The sequence below is a fragment of the Arvicola amphibius genome, chromosome 11 (assembly GCF_903992535.2).
Source record: "Arvicola amphibius chromosome 11, mArvAmp1.2, whole genome shotgun sequence".
In the NCBI taxonomy this organism is placed as follows: Eukaryota; Metazoa; Chordata; class Mammalia; order Rodentia; family Cricetidae; genus Arvicola; species Arvicola amphibius.
This window is the reverse complement of record NC_052057.2, coordinates 116349618-116371255: the sequence shown is the minus strand read 5'-3', so window position 1 is coordinate 116371255 and position 21638 is coordinate 116349618. Positions and strand designations below refer to the sequence as shown.

The window sequence follows — 21638 nt, the reverse complement described above, 5'->3', positions numbered from 1 at the left end:
AACTCACTCTAAAATTTTAAATTCAGTAAAAACAAGCAAAATAACTCCTGCCTTTTCAATGAATTTATCGTAAAATGTGAGTGTGCATGCATGTGGGCATGTGAGGGCAGAGGCATCAGACCCCTTCAGAGACAAGCAGTTGTGAGCCACCTCCTGCGATGTGAGAGCTGGGAATTCAACTCAGGTCTCGCTCCTAAGTAAGATGCTCTTTAGTAGCTAAGCATCTCTGTATAAGCACCAAGCATCTCTCCATAACCACAGAGCCTTTCTCCAGCCCCCATGACTTCTTATTTTATAAGAACAGTTAAAAAAGAAATAATTTTTTTTTTAGTGTGTGTGTGTGTGTGTGTGTGTGTGTGTGTGTGTAGGGTCAGGGGTAGAGGTGAGACAGGCTTTCTCTGTGTAACAGAGCCCTGGCTGTCCTGGAACTGGAACTCACTTTGCAGACCAGGCTGGCCCTAGACTGAGAGTCTCTGCCTCCCGAGTGCTGGGATTGAAGACGTGAACCACCACGTCAGGCCCCTTTACAGTTCTTTTAGTGTTGTATTTAGTATGGCATGTGGAAAGAGAAGAAGGAGAGGGTAGCAATTTCTGCCCTATGCATTACAGCCGATTTTTTAAAAGTTGCAATTAAAGGTTTCTTAAGATGTTAACTGAATATGGGTTATGATGAACCAAACTACACATATGCACGCCAGTAACTTCACTGAGTCCCAGCTCACTGACCGAGTGACATAAGGCTTACAAACGCATAACTGCATGATTGGGGGCTTGCGTAATAAACACACAGCGATCACACACGATACTCTCTTCAGAAAACAAAACCAAAGCCACCACCTTCAAAAGCAGTTCACAGGACCTCGCTGCAGAGAAGCAGTGGCCTCGGGCTCTGTGCTCTGAGGCTATCTCAGGCAGACACTACTTTCTACACTAACAAGGGTATGCAGGGAGGTCAACAGGTAGGTGTACGCTGCCCGCGAGACAGGAAAGGTGAGGAACTTTAGGTCAGCTGACCTTGACTCTCACAAATCAGATGGATGAGGCTTTGTCCTAACTGCACTGCGAGCTTATTATAAACATCCACAAGAACCCCGAGTTACCTGCACAGCATAAACTGCCCAGATCACAGCCACAGACCCCCAGCTCGTCTGTTTACTTGTCTGTCTGTCCTTCCATCTTTTTAAATATTGCCTGTGATCAGGATCTCCATTGTTTTCACGTTTGCGGCAGGCTCTCATGAACAAGACCCTCGCCCCTGTGCCTTCCCCATGATTAGCCTCAAGTTTGCTACATAGCTGACAAGAACCCTGAACCTCGGATCCTGCTGCCTGTACTTCCCCAGTGCTAGGATTATAAGCATGTGCTACCACACCTGGCTTTATGCTGTGCACTGGGATGGAACCCAGAGCTCTCAACAGTAAGATGAGAACACCCTCAGCCCCACAGACTCATTTCTAGTCAGGGCTCAGTTCCAACACCAGCCACGGCTTCCCTCCGCCTACAGTCTTGGGTGAAAGTAACATGTGACCCCATCTGATGGCATCATAGCGGGGTCCAGTGTGTCTGGGGCACAGTCCTGGGTCTCACACATTGCTGTACTTTGGATGAGATCTCTTCTTTCTTTGCCTGCATTAGGACTTCAGCCTTAGCACCCTCCTTTTCCTAGTCCCGCCTGGGCAAAATCCTTGTCTCGTGCATCATCTTTCTCTGAGGTTTCCATCTCAATTCTTCTACATCCTGACAGGGCCATCTAAGTCCATACTGGCTATGCTTGAACAGGCATGGGACACGCATCTCCTTAACCATTTTTGGGAGCATTTATAAGTATTTAATCCATGGAAGTTCCATGTCACTATGGAGTAGAAGATGAAGTCTCCACAGGTAACGGGGACAATACAACGGACACGACTTTAAGATTCCTTCCCGTTTTGCAGGAGACACATGCTGGAAGTCTCCAGACTGCAAGGGATCGAAGGCCACTTTTCTACCAGATGCCTGAGGTTGCTGGCAGTGCTGCCCACACGGGGATGCTCTTTAGTACTTGGGTCAAACACCCACCTCCCTTCTAAGAAGACCTCACAGGGTTCCTCTGTCTTTAGCAGCCGCCCCTCCTAACATCATCCGTCCCTGGCAAACGCCTGCTTTCAGATGAAGGGGATCGGTAGGAGGGAAGACAGCATGGCGTTTCCAGGTTCCCGGGAGCACGGGCCACTAACCTCAGCAACGACAAAGGTGGGCACCCCCCATGAGCAGACGGGGCAGTGACACGCACACACCATGAGCAGGGGCAGAGGGGAGCTTCTGAAGCTTGTACCAACCTCCCATCTAACAAGCTCCAGGCAGGCGGGTGGGCGGGTGGGCTTACCATTGATTAGATAGGGGTGATTGCAGCACTTTCTCAGTTCCATCATAGTGTTTAAAAGGTTAGGTACGTTAGCTTGTCCACCACCTTTGGAAAGAAATGTAAAATTCTTCTCAAGGATGGCTCGGTAATATTTCTTCTGAATGTTTGTTAGCTCAACTTCAATAATAGTTTCTTCTTTGGGGGCCAAGTTCTTTTCTACATCCTCTTTGAGACGTCTCAACATCATTGGCTTTAGAATAGCCTGTAGTTTTTGCACCTAAAAAAGGACCTCAGGTCAATACTGGCATCTCCATTTGTTTGGGTGTTAAAACATTCTGGCATATTAAAATAGGGAAGGCTGTCTTATTGATTTAACATCCACTTTCAGTTTGCAAAGCCTAGGAGGAATGTAAGGAGCTAATCTCTGAGCTGTCCTAAGAGAAACAGAACACTGGGTGGCTTACATCAAAGAGAAAACTTCACCTATCCAGAATTCCTGACTAGCTTGAAGGGCTTGAAAACCTCAGAGCTGGTGTTGGGGGAAGGGTGTTTAGTTTTCCTTTTTGTCTAAGCCATGGAGATGAACCGGAAGAGGGCAGGAGCAACGTCAGAGGTTTCTGTGTTTCTCTTCTGTTGTGGAAAGAGACACAGAATAAGAGTAAGGGATCTGGGGGATATTACTCTGTATCAGTGGCCAAACCAAGGAGGGATGTCACCCTCTGGCTCTCTTTTCAGCAACTGGCACAGCACTGTGACCTTAGAGGAGAAACAGAACAGACATGCTCTGAACGGAATCAGAAGATTTGAGCCAGTAGGCTGGAAAGGGGGCAAATAAGCCCAAGAGTTCAAGCTTATAAATGCATTTATTTCAAAATTAGTGAGGTGCAGGTCTTTGCTGGCTCACTGACAGGAGGCTCCCCATGAACCAACACATGCACACCTCATGCAGTGCTTATGGCAACCAAGTACTTCTCACACAAGCCCTCTAGCTTCTCCCAGAAATCCAGCTGGCCAGTTGTACCTCCGAGGAAAATAAATAGGCTTGAAGCAGTACAGTTCAGAAATCAGAGTGAGGACCCAAAGCTCAGTGGGCAAGTGATCCTATAAACCCCTGCGACTTCTGACCAGTTCACCCTGCAGAGGCACTAACCCAAGGGCACAACTCTGTGAAGGTTGGGTCTGTAAAAGAACCTGCCTATAAAAACGTAACAGGCTTTTGTGGGGGCTGAGGGACAAACAAGATCACCTTCGTAATGATGACCTGAAGTCCTAGAGAAGGGTACACAAAGCTGTTCACCAGGGGGGCAAATACTGTGGCATAATCTGTACATCTTAGAGTCGCAAAAGCCAATGCTTTGCCATTGCACGAGTTCATCTTCGGTGTCGTGACTAAAGGCAAAGCGGAGGGGTAAGTACCTGTTCTTCTGTTTTCAGATCGCCAAATTCTTGCATGAAGGTTGTTTCTGAAGGGAAGCGACTTGGCTCCAAGAAATGGAGCAGGCTGAAGAGCTCTTCCACGGTGTTCTGCAGCGGGGTCCCCGTCAGCAGCACTTTGTGTTCCTAGAAGAACGTGAGAGAAACAGCTTGCCGAACTGGGACAGAACAATTTCCTAAAGCCAACACTTTTCTCTCCGTACCTATACTCCCCTACTCCTGCTCCCTGCAGCAATCAGCATCCGGTGTAGAGCTCGGAACAGAGAGAAAGAGATGCAGGCAGGCGCGGCTCCTGCTCCAGGTAAACGCAAACACAGCACAAACTCTACGCAAAGGACTCCTCCCACGTGCCCTGCTGCTCTCCTTCTTCTGGGTTTCCTAGGCTGATATTTAAGGATGACTGTTTTCTAAGTCCCTCAATCTCAGTGGCTTGCTTTCTCCACTGTAGTTCAATTTTTCCTAAAGTTCCTAGACGCAGTTACTCGCTCCTTTCTGTTCTCTCCATCAGCACGACGCTTACCTTTCCATCTGCTTCCTGCATGAGTCACGGTAGAGACAAAAGAAGTGCTTCAAATGCAACAGCGCATGAAAACTGAGTTTGTTCTGCAAAAATTTCCAACTAGCAAAGACGTCGGCTTAGTTTTAAATACCAAAAATCATTAAAAGTCTTTCTTTGGCTAGTCTTCCAGCTTGTAAGCCCCTCTCCAACTCTTAATGCAGCTATGCCTTCTCTATCTCTACATAGGTAACAGAGATGTCTTTTAGATCAGTCAGGATTAACAATGGTAAACTTACTGCTTTTAAAATGTTTTCTGAGACAGGGTCTTGTGTGTCCCATGCTGGCCTTGAACTTAGGACCCTCCTGTCTCTACCTTTCAGGTACTAAGATGACAGGCACATATCACCGCACCAGGTTTTTTGTTGTTGTTGTTTTTGAAACAGGGTTTCTCTGTATATCTTTGGCTATCCTGGAACTCACTCTGTAGACCAGGTTGGCCTTGAACTCACAGAGATCCTCCTGCTTCTGAGTTCTGGGAGTAAAGGCGTGCACCACCACCGCCTGGCACCCAGGTTTTATACAGCACTTTGGGGCCAACATAGGGTTTTGTGGATGTTAGGCTCTACCAACTGAGTTACACTCTAATACCAAGCTTATGAATTTTAAAAGCCTTAATATGTCCTTCTTTTGGTATTTGGTGTATAATACAACACAATTATTTTAGGAAGTGACTGCTTCAAAGGTAAAGATTTTTCTGGTTTAACTTGAAATCTTACCATGCAGATCCTATGCTCACTAAACTCTTGTGAGATAATTTAAGCAATGGCAGCATCTACCAGGTCTATCTGTCAAGTTCTTTATCAGTGAGGTGAAGCAATTCGGTGTTTTTGTTCCTTTTTCCTTCCTCTCTCTCAGTAGAAGTCTCTGGTTAAGGAAGGTGGATAGATCACCATCGTCATTAGGCTCATAACGCGTGATCCATTTGCAAATGAATGGAAGGTCTTCTTACTGGTGGGGCACAAGGGTCACGATCACTGATTTGCTGAAGTCCTGAGTGACTTTATCTGAGAAAGTTTGAAAGTGCAGTCACAGAGAGAGGAGAGGTCACTGTGGGGGAGGAGTGGTGCTGACTGGCTTGGAGCTTTCCCAGGCCTTTTCTTACTATCCTCAGCTCTGAACATTTCATTTAAAAGGTAAAGACTTTTAACTACACTTATGGCAAAGTAAACTTATTTGGAAAAAGGGAGCCCCGTCTTGGGGTACTGGGCATTATCACCTCCAACCTGCCTTGAAAACATGTTTGTTCTCTTTAGTACGGGTGGAGGACGTGTACTTAATTTCATTTAAGCAACACATTTTTGTGTGGAGCCTCCTGCCAATGAATGAGGAGACAACAGATTCAATGAAGACCTACAACAACCTCATGGCAGCCCCTCTGCTGAGGGCATTCCTTCTAGAGCTCCTATGGAGGACCATGGTGACCATGGATACCCCTCCACACCTCCATTTCCTTTGCCATGGAGTAGAAGAAGATACCCAGCAATCCTCTTTGACTTGGAGATCATCTTCATCAAGTGCATGCTCATCCCAACTCAGTCTAGAGCATTCAACAGTGATCCCTAAAGTGGATGGCCCTGCCTGCGCAGGGCTCCTTCGCACTATTTGACAGTGGTCAGAGTATAGGCTAAAATGATGCTGAAGGTGGGATTTAAGCACCAAGCAATCAGCTATTCTGAACTGCATAAATAAAATGACATTTTGAATTTGAACAACAATAACATCTTCCACCTTTAAAAACATCTCTTCTGAGATAAGTCTTTGGAGATTTCCAGAGCATTAGCCAAAATGTGGTACAGGCACACTGGCCATGACACTCACAACCTAGGACTGGTCTCCCACAGCAAGGGACAGCCTTAGCCTCCCCTGGCTAACTCCGTGAGGAAAATATTATTATTTCCCTATGTGATAGCATGCATAAAAGATAAATAAATATTTGGACATGTAAAAGAAAAGTTATTTCTATTCCAGATTCTAATCCATTAATAAAATGTTAATTTCTAAAACATCTCAAAAGCAAGTGAATTTTTTGATGTTGACGGGATAAATAAATTTTTCTCAGTAACAAAGGGGTGTTTTACAATGAGACTACTATTTTGAGACATGGAAACTAACAATAAAATACAACTTAAGACAAACTCAGTCATGACTTTAAGTCTTCTGAAAGGGACCATGAACTGTCTCCTAGTGAATTGCCATGAAGGGAAATCCCTGCTCTGAAGATACAGTTAGACAGGTCATGAGCATGTTTACCTACAAAGAAAGTTTACTGCGCTGCACTGCCCAAGTGTTGCCTGGAGAAACCAAAGACAGGTAGGAGCTGTTCTTTCTAAAAAAAAATGCCACATCAAGACCTTTCTCTGTTCCTAAATGTTCATGCTGCTTTGTGGACTGGCTACCAAAATTGGTGAACTGCTTTACAAAAGATTTAGGATGAGGTTAATAAGTTCTCTACATGACAGGAAAATGGGAAATGCTACCCTACATAGGAAAAATTGGTCAGACTGCTTCCCTTAAGCAAAATTAGATTTCACTTGTTTGTGATTAAAAGAAGGGCTTATTAGTCCCTTGCAAAGCTCTGACAGAAGGCTCTGAGGTTCTTTTCAGTAGCTGAGGTCTTTGGTAAAATGTGGATAGCCCCAAACATGCAGAAAGTCCCTTCCACGTTCAATAACAAGAGACCTACAGAAGTCCTTTAGTTTCTTGAAATTCGCCAAATCTGCCAACACAATTTGAAATAAGAACAACTTTCTTTCCTTTACTCTGTACATTAGAAATGAGGGGCAGAGCTGATGAGCTGGCTTATCAGGTAAAGGCACTTTTTGCCAAACTGACAACCTGACTTCATGTCCCAGAACGCACGTGGTGCAGAGAACCAAAGAAGCTCGCCTCACACTTCCATGGTGCACCACGGTGTGTGTGTGTGTGTGTGTGTGTGTGTGCGCGTGTGCATGCGCACTCAACACACAAATTAACAAATGTATGGGAGGGGTAGAGAGAGAGACACGCATGGTAAGGCTGTGCTGCCAACTCTAGATTAATAAGGAACTGAAGAGCAACTCAAGCAGCAACTGTCATCAGAGGATTGTACACACAGCAGCAGGCACAACAAGAGACCAGATGCTGCTATTCTGACAATATACCTGTGACAATTATTCCTAGAGGAAAGAAAAATCTTAGCACACCAAAGGAGGAACACATGGTTATTTCTTTGGAGACTGGAAGATCACAAGCTAAGCAAGCTTAAAAAAAAAAAAAAAAACTCAGAATCAATGTAAGGTCTTCAATATCTCAAGCCTTTCAGCTCTATACAAAGTGAAGGGACGGCCCAGCCAACTAACTCACTATGGACATACAAAACTGGCCCCAATGGGGCAAAACCACATGCTTGGGAACACAGCTGGACTGTCAGTCACCACAGAAGAAACGTTTGGCTCAAAAGCTAATGACATGGCAGATTACTCTGCTGTGATACCAGCAAAACAGTAAGGAGGAGCAGGGGACAGCAGCCTCCAAGTAGCTTAGCTTAGGAAACCGAGACATGCGCCCTTCACAGGCAACACCAGACTCAAGCGACGGCGCGATAGCGCCATCAATGAGACCGCGCCATCAATGAGACCGCGCCATCAATGAGACCGCGCCGCAGTCAATGAGACGCGCCATCAATGAGACCGCACCGCAGTCAATGAGACCGGCCGTCAATGAGACCGCACCGCAGTCAATGAGACCGCGCTGCAGTCAATGAGACCGCGCATCAATGAGACCGCGCCGTCAATGAGACCGCGCTGCAGTCAATGAGACTGCGCCGCAGTCAATGAGACCGCGCCATTGATGGTCACTAACCAGGTCCATCATCTTCAGTCCTTCCAGCAGCTTGCAGTTCCTGTTCTTCAGCCTGTGGGCTTCGTCAATGACCACACAGCGCCAGGGGATATTGCGCAGCTCAGGACAGTCCGTCAGGATCATCTCGAAAGTAGTGATGATGGCATGAAACTTATAGGACCCCTTTATCACTCGACCCTACAGGAACAAGTCAGAATTATCACACGGGAGAGACTACGTTGGTACAGCAGACGATGAGGATAACCAAGCCCCTAAAATCTACGTACTGAACCCCTGGAGATCTCTTCTACTAGGTGGCACATTCTGTTTTCAAGCTATTTATCAGACTGGAGCTTTTTTGACTAGGCAGAATTTTCAAATATTTCCTTTTTAAATCAAACTAGAAGCACTAGGAATTACATGGAGTGAAGTGCCATTAAGGGCATGCGGTCTCATCACAGCCCACAGAACCCAAGAACCCAAGGGAATGGAGTGCCAAGGGAACTTGAATTTGTTTAGAAGTTTCTCAAGCTTCTTTCTAAACTTGTTTTTATAACATTTCTTATAAAAATGTCAAAACATTTGAAATTTAAAAAATTCAAAAATCTAAAGACGATGAACCTTGTAATTTCTTAAATCTAAAGATAAATACAGATTTCAATATTTTTCTCCTTTAACTGTAGGCTACGTGCCTTTTTATTGAAAGGGTGCATGTGTATAAAATCTACCTTATTCCTAACTGCAGGACAACATCTATTGCTATTATCTTCTGTTTGGTATTGTCATAGGCATATAAAATAAACTAAGCTAACTAATATATTATGGAGTTTTGTGGTCACCAAATATTAAAGTTATTCTTTCTAATTAAATAATCAGAATGACAAACGCTAGAAATAGAAAAAGCATATATAAAATATAAAAATATTCACGGATGTAGGAAGATGACAGACACACATAACAGACAAGCAATCTCAAGTAAGTCTCTCAAGTGAGCTAATCGTGGCATCGCCATGCCACAGAGACTTGGGTCTTCGACATGCACAGGGGTCACACCCCAACAAGTCTTACCTGGGGATCTTTGAAGTACATTTCATACAACTGAATGGTCCGACGACTAGCTTGGCTCCCGTGATACACAACCACGTTTAGCTCCGTCCAGGTTCGGAATTCCCTTTCCCAGTTGGGGATCGTGGACAATGGGGCAATTACTAAAAAGGGGCCATGGATTCCTTTCAAATATATCTCATAGAGAAATGTAATAGACTGGATAGTCTTTCCCAGACCCATTTCATCTGCTAAAATGCAGTTTCGCCTTTAAGGAGGAGAAAAGACAGAAAGGCTTAGTGAGCATTAGCTATTCTTCTCGTTTCACAGAATAAGTACTACACAAACGCATACCCCATTCGACTGCAACTGTTTTCCTAGTTCAACAAAATACATGTTGAAGGGAATCTCTAAGAAACAAATGTTATTTCTACATAGCTCTGTCAATTTCTCTATTAATTTATTCTGTGGATAAATTAAGTGTATCCCAACAGTTGGATTTTAAAAATGTATTACAGCGTTAACTATTGCTTAAGGTTTGCTAATATTAATATTTCTAATACTGCAAAGGGAAAGAGCCACAGCATTTGTTAAAAGTAAAGAGAAGTTTTACATACATGTTGTACCAATTGAAAAGTAGCCAGTTCACTCCCTCCAACTGGTATTCCCTGAGTTTGTTATTGTTTCTATACTCCCTGGAACTCTCCGACTTCTTCCAGTCATCAGCAGGAGGTCGCTCCTGTTCCAAAGACAGGAAATCCCATTAGTGGTTTCTCCAAGTCTGCACACAGACGCTCCTTCCAAACCGAACCCTTTACCACGGGCCGATCCTTACCACACGCTCTGTTTCCGGCTCCCTGGACATGAGTTGCTCGAACTCTTCGATCTTTGCTTGATCGATGTCCTGCCTCAGCTCCCATGTGCTGTCTTCGTAAGGGAGTGAGCACCACTTCACCAGATAGTGAGTCACAGGCTGGGATGGGTTCAAAGAGATGGGGACTAAAGTCACTTGACCAAATATCATATAGTAAGGAGAAACATGCACTCTGCCTGTTTATCAGTGCTACCCCCGGCAGGCATCAGTAAGACTGAACTGTCCGCACCTGAAAACTATAACCACTGAAAGCTGTCTCCAGTGTACATTGAAAACTGTGTTATTGGATGTTAACCAAAAAAAAAAAAAAAAAAAAAAAGAAAAAGAAAAATTTAAGTTTGTATCTGAATCGTTGGTTTATGAACAAAATATCAAGGAGTAGCTAATGAATCGCAAGAAGCCAAATCAAAGGCTCATTTTTATCTGTCAATCATTCATCAAGTATACTTGAACTTACATAGTAAACCATCTTAGCACCTTTTTAAATATAATTGAATAGTTGCCTGAAGGCTGAAAAACAGACAAATGTATGAGACAAATCTACCTTTTCCTTTCGGGGGAAAAATGACTGTTTGCATTCAGCTACATTAAGATAATGAACTTGCGTTCTGGAAGAATGAAGGGCAAAATGTTTTGGGTGATCTGTGCCAGCAGGAATTCTTTGTCCCCTTTAGAAACATGCGAGTCTGCTGATCTTCAGCTGAAGATCAAGGTACACTGACATGTCAAAAATATTTCCTGACAATGAAAATCTGCTCTGAGACAGTGTTGCTTAAGAACAACTAAGGAAGGCAACCAAGGTAAAGATGGCATCGTGGTAGTCTTTGAAACACTGCAAATTTCATTACATGAAGTTTGGAGGACGGGGTGTTCCGTGGAGGTCCTCCAGAGCTCAGCACTGACATGGGAAGCTCAGTTCCATAGAGGGCCAGGGGCACCCGAACTCATGGCAGGGAGGCACACAAGTGACTAACTGACACACAGTCCTCACTTCCCTAGTGGGTTCCTTCAGTCTCAGAGGTTTATAAACAACACAAGAGAGCTGGGTCTGGGGCCCACTATCCTCAGAGCCATCCCACTAAATGAAGTTCATCAGCTTCACTAAGCACGTCCAATGCCAACTACCATTAAACTCTGTTCTGTTACAGGTGTGCTGTCAATTTCACAAAAAAATGTGTTGTATGGTACACATGTACAAAATGTGTTGAGGTCTTTATTGATCCACATACAATTGTGAAATTTTAAACACAGCTCAGACTGAAAATATTAAGAGTGAAACTCTTCATTCTAAACCCCAAATATTTAGCACTATTAAGTTGCAAATCTAACACCAACTCAGGTAAACATAGACCAAGCGTGTGGGAATGGAGGTTCTGACCAGGCCCAGGCCTTGATTCCGTCTCTTCTGTCAACGCGTGTGAGCTGCCTGAACCACCCTGTGTTACAAGGAGGAGCTGTTACCTCGCCCCGGTCATCTGTGCTGCGTGCGAAGTCCATTATCCGGTCAACTTCCACATAATCTGGATTAAAAAGATCATCCTCAATCTGTTCCAAAGGAAGGAAAGAGGTTAAAATGCTTATTCATTTCTTCAGAGAAACACTATTTCACTTTTCACTAGGCAATAATAGTTTGGGTCACAGCAACACAAACTTTGTATTTGACATACTCTATTATATTAATTGAAATGCTACAATTTAACAAAATCACTTCCCGTGAGGAAATCAAACTTCTCAGACTTTGTGAACTGGGTATTTTAATTACTGTGTGAAACCCTTTACTATGAGGGAATGTTTAAGAATATTTCAAATGAAGTGTGAAATTACAATTCACTAATGAGCAATCCAAAAGGCTTATGGCATGCAATACATTTAGCATTCTTGAAAGTACTGTCTGCAGCGGAGAATCAGAGCCACACAGAGGGCGAGGGCGTGCATCTCAGAAGCACTGCTTCTTCTGATGCTGTGAGCCACCATGTATGGGAGGGATACACATGGGCTATGAACCTGAAACCCGCAGGTTTCCCGTCTGGAAACCTCTGCAGCCGATAGCACGCCTTCCCTTAGAGTAACAGTCTTCCGACTGATCTTAAACATTCCAGGGATTTATTTGTACTGAACACTGAGTGTTTGGGTGAACGAATTCAAAGAAATGAAGCCTAAGTAGAAACACTTAACTAATATTCTAATGATATTTGCAAAAGCAAAGTAACACGGCTTTCTCAGAAAGAATACAAGAGTATAGTATAGTTCAAACAGGTTATAGTCATATGAAAGAATGGACGGTGGCTCCCATGAAGTTACAGGCCATGTCATACTTTAAAGAAGCCCACACCTGTGAAATTTCTGGTCTGAGTCAGAAACAAAAGCCACAACGTTATATGTTGCTGGAGATTAGCTTGGTAACAGTTTTTAATCTAACAAGCAAAGGGCAGTTTAGGAGTCAGTTAGGCCTCATTCCCAATGCCTTGACAAAGTGAGCTGTCAGTCACATACTATGTTCAAGGAAGACACACACCCTGGGCTATTTGTACCCACTTAAAATGTCCAAGTTGGGTGCTTCGATTATGAATTATGAAACAAACAGCACAGGCAAACCGTGCTTCTGCTGCTGCGGGCTTTCTAACAGAGGTGAGCAGAGAGGAGACAGTGCACTACAGCGGCTGCTCCACCTAAAGGGTTAATACACAGACAGTGCACTACAGCGGCTGCTCCACCTAAAGGGTTAATACACAGACAGTGCACTACAGCGGCCGCTCCACCTAAAGGGTTAATACACAGACAGTGCACTACAGCGGCCGCTCCACCTAAAGGGTTAGTACACAGACAGTGCACTACAGCGGCCGCTCCACCTAAAGGGTTAGTACACAGACAGTGCACTACAGTGGCCGCTCCACCTAAAGGGTTAGTACACAGACAGTGCACTACAGCGGCTGCTCCACCTAAAGGGTTAATACACAGATGCATTTAGCTCTGCCAAAGCTCAATTTTCAGTCCCCTACATCCCTTCCCGCTGAGGGAGCACTCTGGCATCATGCATATGATGGACTTCCTGGCCTGAATAGATTGTACATGCAGCAGAGTCAGGAAACACAAGTGTCAGCAAAGAATGCAAGCGCAGCCAGAGATCCTACAGGAACAGAGTCGAGGGACGTGCAAAGCCATGATCACTGATGGGTCTGCCTGTGTGTAGAAGGGAGGGACATGTAAAGCCATGATCACCGATGGGCCTGCATGTGTGTAGAAGAAGGGAGGGCCGTGCAAAGCCATGATCACTGATGGGTCTGCGTGTGTGTAGAAGGGAGGGACATGTAAAGCCATGATCACCGATGGGCCTGCATGTGTGTAGATGAAGGATGGACAGAGTCGTATCCTTTCCTGCTAACTCTCATTCAGGATAGAACTGAGATTTCTAGTTGCCATTTCACCAGGAAGACAACGCTTCTCATCCTGGATGCCTGGGTGTGAGCGACTTACACAGACAAGTTCAGACAAATGGGCGGGACATTAGGGCCAGGCACAATTCCCTGAATCCAAATGAATCCAAACGAATAATAAAACAGAACCATGATTTAAGGATGGGAAAGAGATCCCATCGTGTCTTCCCCTTTGCCCTCCTACGGAGCCTCAGATAAGATCAACAGGACATATGGTCCCTCCTCTCTAGCAATGCTGCTCACCCAGTGCCTGGAAATTTTAACTTTGCTTCCACTAAAAAAGGGCACAAGAAATAGAAACCCACAGCTCTTGGTGTTTGCCAGACCACTCTTTCAAAGAAAGAACCGTCCTAATAATCTCCAAGGGGAGAGAACGGAGTCACACTCAGTAGCCAAGCCTCTCGGTGTTGAGCACTCGTTGCTACCAAGGCAGCAGAGCAGAAGGGTGAGGCCAAAGGGCAGAGCACAGGCACCTGAGACTCCCTGCCCGCCTGCAGGTGTCCTGGAGACAGGTTCCAGGAAAGCACACTAAGTCCCTGGGGCTCCTGGGAGGATCCTACGGCATCCGAATACTAGGCCTCTTCTTTCTGACCTCCCTCATCCCCACGAAGGTGTAAACATGAAGGCAGCTGTCCAGCAGCCAGCATTTTACAATCTTCATGTTCTTAGCAGTTTACAGCCAGTTAAGTCTTAGTGATTTACATTTTGCTTTCTGCCCCTGTCAGTGCGGGGGGATTGAACCCAGAATCTCACACTGGCAAGCAAGTGTTCTACTACTACACGCATGGCCCTGGTTTACTCTTTCAGGAGAGCAACTAGGGAATCATCAAGTCATCTTTTTCAAAGTTAGAGTTGTTGGTTTTGCAAATCTTCTTGTCTTGTACATGAAGGAAACTTAATGGTCTCAAGTCCAGGATGCTCCATCCTTTAAAACCTCACTGACCCTGACAGGAGCCGGTCCTCTCCTCGTGCAGATCAGCGATCTCTGTCTATTTGTAACTGAGAACCAGGTAGGAGACACTGCCTCCCCTCTGTGCCACGGCACACAGCATCTGCTCAGTGCCCTCTGCGAGGGGCGCAGGCTTCAACGGGAGCCATCTGCCACACTTACCCGGACACCCTCCAGACCTACTAAGTTCTGACCTGCTCTCAGCAGACTGCTGCCTGCTCACTTTGTTCATTTCCCAGCTTGTTCTCAATGGACAATATTAGCCACACCATCACCGTTATTCCCACATCTCCTGAGATTTTCTAGATGAAGCCAATGGGAAGAATGGGAAATTTCCTGTTTACAAATTTTAGCAATACCAGCTACCAACATGCAAGTAACAGCACCAAATGAGGAACGCCAGTCTTTGTTTATAGCTTACTGACCAAAAATTCAAACTTTCGAGTATTTTAATAAAGAAAACATTTCAAAGATTGATCAGGTTGTTCATACCTCTGAAAGGAATTTGTTCTGGCCCTGTTTTGACTTAAATCGTTTTATCTTTTGCTGAATTCTCTTATCTTTCTCCAGATCTTCCACAGACGCCCACTGACAATGAAGGTACGAGCTGAAAGAATCAAACAGCATCCTTAAAACATAATCAGTGCATTTGTCTTATTTTCTTAAAAATCATCAAAAAAGATCATTCACAAAACGCCCACTTAATTAATGATTATTGATGGTGCCAAGCAACATTCTATATAGCCACCAATGTTGGAAAAGAAGAAAAAATTGATAATGCAATTGTACTTAAAAGTTGTTATCCGTCAAACCTTGTGCTTTACCCACTACCCATAAATTTTTTTAAATTAAAGTCAATCAATAAAACAAACAAACAGAAAAGAGCCTGAGAGCAAGGTGATGTCCCAAGTTAACAGATTATACACCAGTTTCAAACAATTAGCACTACTCGGTGGCCTTAACTACAAAATGTTTTGAGTCTTTTATCTTTGAGAAATAAAAGGTTCTTATCGAGTCAGAAGAACTCAAATTTAAGGCCTCAGTTGCTTTGGGGATGGATAAGGGGACCAGTATGTCCCTCGTTCACCCAAGGCCTAAACACAGCCCCTGATGACTGGTTGTCAGGAGCCAGGGTGCAGCTTGGCTCTGGCTCGTGCCCGTCTGACAGAGCTCCTCCTCATCCCTGAGTTATTAGCTTGTGTTCTTCTAGAAGCTCGAAACCAGGCCCCTCAGGATTGATTTTTCATTCGAACACACTCACCAGCGAATGGCTACCTCTTACCAGTCAGCTCCCATTTTCCAGACTCACCTGCATGAGCACAGTTCTGTCTTTTCTTAACCTGAACATATTCTAGACACTCCCTCTCCTTCCATAGACTCAAAGGACAAGCGATACATTGTTCTATTTGATATTTTGATATCATTTTGTACCATCTTCCTTTCAGTGTCCCTAACAGTTCCTATCATCTTGTTTTTCTTCCCAACTATGACATTAAAAAGTTGGTGCTAAGCAGGGCAGCCCATGCCTAAAATTCATGGCCCCTGGGAGGCAGAGGGGAGAGGAAAGCATGTTCAAGGCCAGCGTAGGGGACTTAGTAAAACCCTGTCTTCTTTTCAGATTAAATACTAAAGTTGGGTGAAAGAGGAAAATATTTTAAACAGAAGTGTCTTACATAGATGCAAATTCATCTAAGCCCCATACTGATACACACACACAGAGAGAGAGAGAGAGAAAGAGAGAGAGAGAGAGAAAGAGAGAGAGAGAAAAAATAGACCAACTGTGCAAACATCAAAATGTTAATAATTACCATAAGTAGTAAACCAACGAATACTGTTTTTTTTTTTTTTGCTTTCAACTTGTACAATTTTCTAGCAAATACTAAGCAATACAACTATAATCAAAAAACAGCAAAGAGCCTACCTCTGTCTTCTAGCTAAGTGACATAAAAGACACAGGGCGGTTACACGGCGGTTACAATTCTTGCCTTGAGAAAGGAACAAACACGTATGGAACCACCAGGTCGGCCCCAAGCTGGACACAAGCACTTGGACATGTGGATCTGGCCCTGCGCTGCCACCTGAGATCTGAAATTCTCAGTCAGTGACTCCACCTTCTAAACCTTGACACTGAAAACCCATTATGGAGGATTAATCAGGAAAAGAAGAAGAAAGAGAAGAAACCAAGCCAAAGGCTGGCAATTGTTTCTTAGTGAGTCAAGGCAACCAAGCAGAACGCTTTCTGATAGACGTTAGCACGGAAAACACGAGACACTGTTCATGGAGGAGTCAACTGCATGAGGACTAGACTAATAAATAATCTGAAAGAAGGCTTACAAGAACATGGCTTACGGACACTGAAAAATCTCATTTCAAGACATAATCATTCTTTACAAAATGAGTTAAATAATATTTATACCTAACGTTGACAAAGATGGTACAAAGGGAAAATTAATGTATCTATTTCTACGTGTTAGTGGATGGTTCTGGGGCAAACGCTAGCAAACACCCCATACTACTTTAAGAAAACAGCAAGCAGATGAGCCAAAGAAAGGGCTCAGCCATCAAGAGACACTTGCCACCAAATCTGATAACCTGAGTTCAATCCTTGAAACCCATAGGGTGAAAGGAAAGAACTAGATCTTTCCTGCAAGTTGTCACCAGACAGACTGATACACAAAGTGACAGTTCCCCACACCCCCAGGTGGGGAAAAGAGGAAGAAAAAACAAGAAGTAAGATTTCCTCCAGTAATATAATGTTTGTTTAGTGTTAGGAAATGTATTTTAAAATAAACAAATATTAATATACACATTAGGAGAAAAAATCACACAATTATTCCAACTGGTGCCAAACATTGCTTTAACAAAATTCAACACTTACACTGACTGTCTTAAAATCCAGGAAACTAGGAATTGATTGGTAGTTCATTAACGTAAGTAAATATGTAGGCTTTAATCATAAAGTCAGGTCTTATCAGACAAGAGAAGTAACAAAGACTTTTCTAAAAAGATCGGGAACAAGGAAGGCATGGATAGCCACAATTATGCAATAGTGTACCTATCAGAGGTACTCACCAATGCCATGATTATGCACAAGCATGTGCGCGCGCGCGCGCGCGCGCACGCACGCGCGCGCACACACACACACACACACACACAGAGCAACCCTCTAATGAATCAGTTAGAAAACTACTTCAAAGAATAAAGCAAATCAGTAACGCAGAAGAAAGCAAATTTGCACGTGGAAGTTAATATGCAGACGTCATTCACAAAAACAGCCAATGAGGGAGCTTTATGACTTCAGAAAACTTCCATAACAGCAACAAAGACAAAGGGTTTGGCAGTAAATTAACACAAAATATACATATGTGTTCTAAAGGGACCCAAACATAACAATGATTCGACTAAAAGGACTCTTAGGCTTCTACACCGTGCAAAGTCAACAGCCTACATCACAAATTTATAAGTGTAACACAATATAGAGAAAAATGGAAGTAAGCATTCTCATTGAACTAGACAAGTTCACACAAAACTGTTTATATAGACCTAAAAGTACAACAAAATCCATAGAAACATTAAAAACAAGGGGCAACTAGGAAACATCAGATAGCAAAATACAGTACACAGTCCCTAAGTAATGTGGTCCTGACATGAAGAGACACACTGATCCAAAGAGCAGCCTCCCAGCCCTGCACTCTCTTCTGATTGGTGCATTAACCACCGCACAAGCTGTTCTATTTCTGTTGTTCTTGTTAACCTAACACAATCGAGAGTCGTTTGGGAAGAGGGAATCCCAATTAAGATTGGCCTCTAGGCAATGCCACCTATGGTTTGGTGATCCTGGGTGCTATAAGAAAACAGGCGACCAAGCCATGGGAAGCAAACCAGTGAGTGGCACTCCTCCATGGTCTTTGCTTCAGTTCCTGCCTCCAGGTTCCTGCCTTGGCTTCCCTTAAAGGATTGTAACTTGAGAAATGTAAGCCAAACAAACTTTTTCCTCTCTAAGTTGCTTTTTGATCATGGTGTTTTATCAAAGCAACGAAAACTCTAAGACAGAAATTGTTACCAGGAGTGGGGTATTGCTGTGACAGACCTAACCATGTGTTTTGGAGGAGGTGACACGCACACTCTGGGATGGAAAAGCCACAGAGAGTGCTCAAGAGGTCAATGGGCTGTCCTAGGAGAGCTCGGAAGGTAAGGATCGTGAGACCTGTGCAGATGACGGAGGCCTGGCTTGTGAAGTTTCAGGGAGAAGTTCGAGAGTCCCCTAAACACTACTGCATTGTTCTGCATTTTGAATTAAAGAATCCGTAGTTCTGGTCAGCTGGGACTGAAGAATCAGCTGTGATAAAGAGACCAGCCACTCAAGGTGAAGTCTTCTGGGAAGTGTTTCCTCGGGGTCAGTACACAGAAGCTCTGTGGTCCAGAGGGGACCAAGGCTGTATGTGATGCTGTAACTTGAACTTGGTTGTGTGTAAAAGTCTCTGGTGTGGTACTGATTTTCAAGGCATGAAGGAGTCAAGGAGAACGACTGAGGCTGGTCACAGTGAGAAGCCAGAAGAGGATATTAGTAAAGGTGTAGCCTCAATTGCAGTAAAGTCCCAGAATTGAAGGACTCATAGAGCAAAACTAAGACTTTGGCACCATGTGGCAGGGCCAGAGTCCCTGAAGAGAGCCTAGGAAAGGTTACTGGGACAGGTGTAGCAGAGCCGTAGACCTAGCATTGTGGAGAGGTCACTACCATGGGTGGACTACCAGGGACAGCAGCAGGCGTGGTGTGGAGCCAGGGTGGGTTTAGGACAAGCTGTGAGTACAGTAGATGGCACAGTCGGAAGTAGGCTGCCCAGGCCCCAGAGTCCAAAAGATTCTAGAGCAAGGGTTCTCGGCCTGTGGTTCACAACCCACAGCGTGAGGGACTGCAGAGAGTGGCTGCAGCATTAGGAGGGTGGAGAACCTGCCACAGAGTAGATCCCAGGCGCACGACACTGCTTATTCATTACACTGCTGGACTTCGGTTTTGCTTTGCTCTGACTGTAACTGTGCCCTGGCTCTTCCTTTTTGAAATAAGTACAGAAGTTATTATTTTTCATTATTATTTTACAGGAACCCACAGCTGAGATGCTTTTAGCTTTGAAAGCGACTCTGGGTATTCTAAAGGGACTGTACTTTTAAAGTTTGAATTTTCATAAACTGTGAAACTTTATATAAAATTTATATTTTACAATGTTATATATTGTAATATCAATGTTAATATGCGATCTCAGAGATGAACAAGAAGGAAAAGGTTATAATTTAATTAAATGATATGTTTGCCTATCAAGTTAAGAAGGGGGTCTACTGTGTGGGGCTGGGGTTTTTTGTTGTTGCTGTTTTGTTGTTGCTGTTTGTCAACTTCACACAAGTTATCTGGGAGGAAGAACCTCATTTGAGAAAAGGCCTCCATCAGACTGCCTGTTAGCAAGACTGTAGCGATTCTTTTCATCAGTGACTGATGCAGCAGAACCCAGCCTACTGCAGGTTAGTGGTTCCTGATGATGGTGTAAGAAAGCAGGCTGAAAAAACCATGAGGAGCAAGCCCTTAAATATCCCCTCTGTGGCTTCCGCTGCACTCCCTGCTCGATTTGAGTTTCTGTGCTGACATCCCTCACGTCTTTATCACAGCGAGAGAAACCTTAACTAAGACATTAAGTCTTAGAAGTCTGGACTCATAAAAACCTCATAAACGCCAGGTGGGAATGGGAGCTGCTTATAATTTCAGAGCTCAAAAGGTAAAGCCTTGTGTGATACGGGTAACCAGAAAAGCTGATGGGTGAGTTCTGGGTTCAGCTGAGACCCTGGCTCAATGAACATGGTAAGTCGAGATTGAAGAAGACTCCCAATGCTTCCCCACCCATGTATAGTGTACACGTATACTCACACACATACATGTGCCCACATGCAAACACACGTATACACATAAGGCAGAGAAAACAGAAAAGAGTATAATAAACATGCTAGTACACAATAGTAACATCTCAAATCACCATGGAAAAGACGGACTTAACTACAGAGCTAGAATCATCCAGCTCATGAACTATCTAACATTTCACTTAGCGACAGATCGCATGTAAGACAGATTGTGGTCCCATAGGTTTGCAAAGGACCTAGAAAATTCCCACTGCCTGGTGGTATCCACACTGCCATGCCTCAGGACCGTAAGTCACCCAGGTGACAGTGGAAACTTACTACACTGCCGGCCGCAGCACACACAATTACAGACAGTAGTAACACTGCTGTCAACAACCATGGTCCTGGACAAGCATTTAGCATACAATCCTCGTGAGTCTTTAGTGTGACTGTCTACTCACAAGCCATGCTACAGCAGCAGCCCTGGACAGCTCATCTCGACCCTGCCTTCTGATTCCGTCCAAAGCATCATACCAGCTGGCTGTCACTGACCATCTAGGTCTGATAAGGCCACACTGATATCCACATGACACCACTGAAAAGAACAAACACCATGCACATCACGCCCTTAAGCAGAAAAGGCATGAGCACAGCAAAAGAAAGTGTGGGCTAATTCTACTTGCACACAGGACGGAAGGACTTTCTAGTATGACTTGAAAGCCAGATCCAACATAAGACAGATACGTCTAGCTACGGAACTTTTACATTCATTGGGGAAAGAGTCAGGTGGTGCACACATGGAAGTCAGAGAAGACTGTCTGGTTTGATTTTTCCTTGTCAACCTTGTGAGATCTGAGGCTCGAACTCAAGTTGTCAGGTCTGTCCATGAGTTCTGAGCAATCTCACCAGCCCCAAGCTTTAAAATTTATACCGTAATTAATAAGCACAGAAAGCTAAGGCACATCCTGAAACTGGTAAATCCAATGGTCTGTGAAGTAAAGAATGAAATGATGGGGACCTAGGAACGTAAGGAAATTCTGAGTAAAGTAGTTAACCTCTACTCTATCCAACTAAGTACAAAACATGCAAACAAAGAAACAAAGAGGCTTCTGACTCACACAATTCTCAGCCAGTCATTCTTAATTCATTTCCTGTATATTTTAAGGCTGGCAAAAAAAAAAAAAAAAAAAAAAAGTAAAGACAGTAAGATCCAAGCTTTTAGAGTTGAAGAGGGGAATTGCTAACACCGAAAGGAGAAAGGACAGAGGCTACTCCGTGGCATGGGGGCTGGTGCTGGA

At 44.1% G+C, this 21638-nt stretch overlaps 1 protein-coding gene across 3 annotated transcripts in view; it reads right to left on the bottom strand.

Moving 5' to 3' along the window:
• Chd7 (chromodomain helicase DNA binding protein 7) overlaps positions 1-21638 on the bottom strand; it is a 179199-nt gene that overhangs the window by 28702 nt on the left and 128859 nt on the right. For all 3 annotated transcript variants that reach the window (XM_038347339.2, XM_038347342.2, XM_038347340.2), the window contains exons 8-15: positions 14950-15064; positions 11536-11619; positions 10036-10173; positions 9818-9939; positions 9225-9468; positions 8178-8354; positions 3761-3904; positions 2366-2621 (exon numbers count right to left, since the gene is read on the bottom strand). In XM_038347339.2, the coding sequence (XP_038203267.1) occupies positions 2366-2621; positions 3761-3904; positions 8178-8354; positions 9225-9468; positions 9818-9939; positions 10036-10173; positions 11536-11619; positions 14950-15064 (1280 nt within the window). The remainder of the gene's footprint in view (positions 1-2365; positions 2622-3760; positions 3905-8177; positions 8355-9224; positions 9469-9817; positions 9940-10035; positions 10174-11535; positions 11620-14949; positions 15065-21638) is intronic.